This window comes from Carlito syrichta, unplaced genomic scaffold, assembly GCF_000164805.1.
Source record: "Carlito syrichta isolate Samal-C Ts95f unplaced genomic scaffold, Tarsius_syrichta-2.0.1 Scaffold306533, whole genome shotgun sequence".
Lineage (NCBI taxonomy): Eukaryota > Metazoa > Chordata > Mammalia > Primates > Tarsiidae > Carlito > Carlito syrichta.
The window spans coordinates 137,016-137,867 of record NW_007250629.1 but is presented as its reverse complement, the minus strand read 5'-3'; the positions used below and the strand labels follow the sequence as shown (position 1 = coordinate 137,867).

Sequence of the window (852 nt, the reverse complement as noted above, 5' to 3'; positions counted from 1 at the left end):
CCCGCCCGCGGGCTCCGGGCTCCCACCCACCCTCAGGGGCCCGCCCCGCCCCGCCGCAGGCGGAAAGAGCCGAAGAGCCATACCTCCCCCGTTCTGGAAGGCCAGGTAGGGAAACCTCCAGACATTGCCCAGCCCCACTGCGTACCCCACCATGGACAGGATGAAGTCCAGTTTGCTGGACCAGTTCCCTCGGGCCTTATTCTCATCCCCTTGCTCGTCCTCCTGGGGGCGGAAAAGCACATGGTCGGATAACAGCCCGGTGGTTCCACAAGCAGGCCCCTCCCCCCTCCCCGCTGAGGGCCCTTCCCAGCAAGCAGGCCCCCACTTTTCCACCGAGGATGCATCGGCAAGCAGGATCCCAGTTCTCCCGAAAGGATGCATCTACAAGCAGGGCCTCACCCCTCAACCCTGCACTGAGAGTTTTTCAGCAAGCAGGCCCCGTTCTGATCTGAAAGGCCGTCTTAAACCGACCCCTGAACCCCTCTTTCCCAAATCCTACAGTCCGGGCACACCAGCAGGCAGCTCTCCCCACACCTTAAACCTTTCGTGGATTGCAAGCAGGTCCCTCCATCCATCCCCTCACCAAGAGTTCATTTGGCAAGCAGTTCCCCTCTCCCCACCCCACATCATGCCCAGAGTCCCCAGCAAGCACGTTCCTAACCAGTCCCCTCCCCCCAAATCCCACACAACCCCCCACCCTTCCTCAGCTCTTCCTTGCTTCCGAGTGTGTGCCAAGGCCAGAAAGAGAGCTGCAATGTCAAAGCCAGCCAGAGCCCCTGCCTCACTTTTGGCCAAAGCCTGGTAAGCTCGATGCGGGGTGGGGGACGCATCCTTCAGCACCGGGGGGCAAGG

General features: G+C 61.9%; 1 protein-coding gene across 1 annotated transcript in view; it reads right to left on the bottom strand.

The window, feature by feature from the left end:
- The window catches only part of SLC6A5 (solute carrier family 6 member 5), a 52,446-nt gene extending 52,227 nt beyond the window's left edge, over window positions 1-219 (bottom strand). Inside the window, exon 1 of the mRNA XM_008063071.1 lies at window positions 84-219. Coding sequence (XP_008061262.1) covers window positions 84-153 — 70 coding nt within the window. The 5' untranslated portion in view covers window positions 154-219. The remainder of the gene's footprint in view (window positions 1-83) is intronic.
- Between the last annotated feature and the right edge of the window lie 633 nt (window positions 220-852).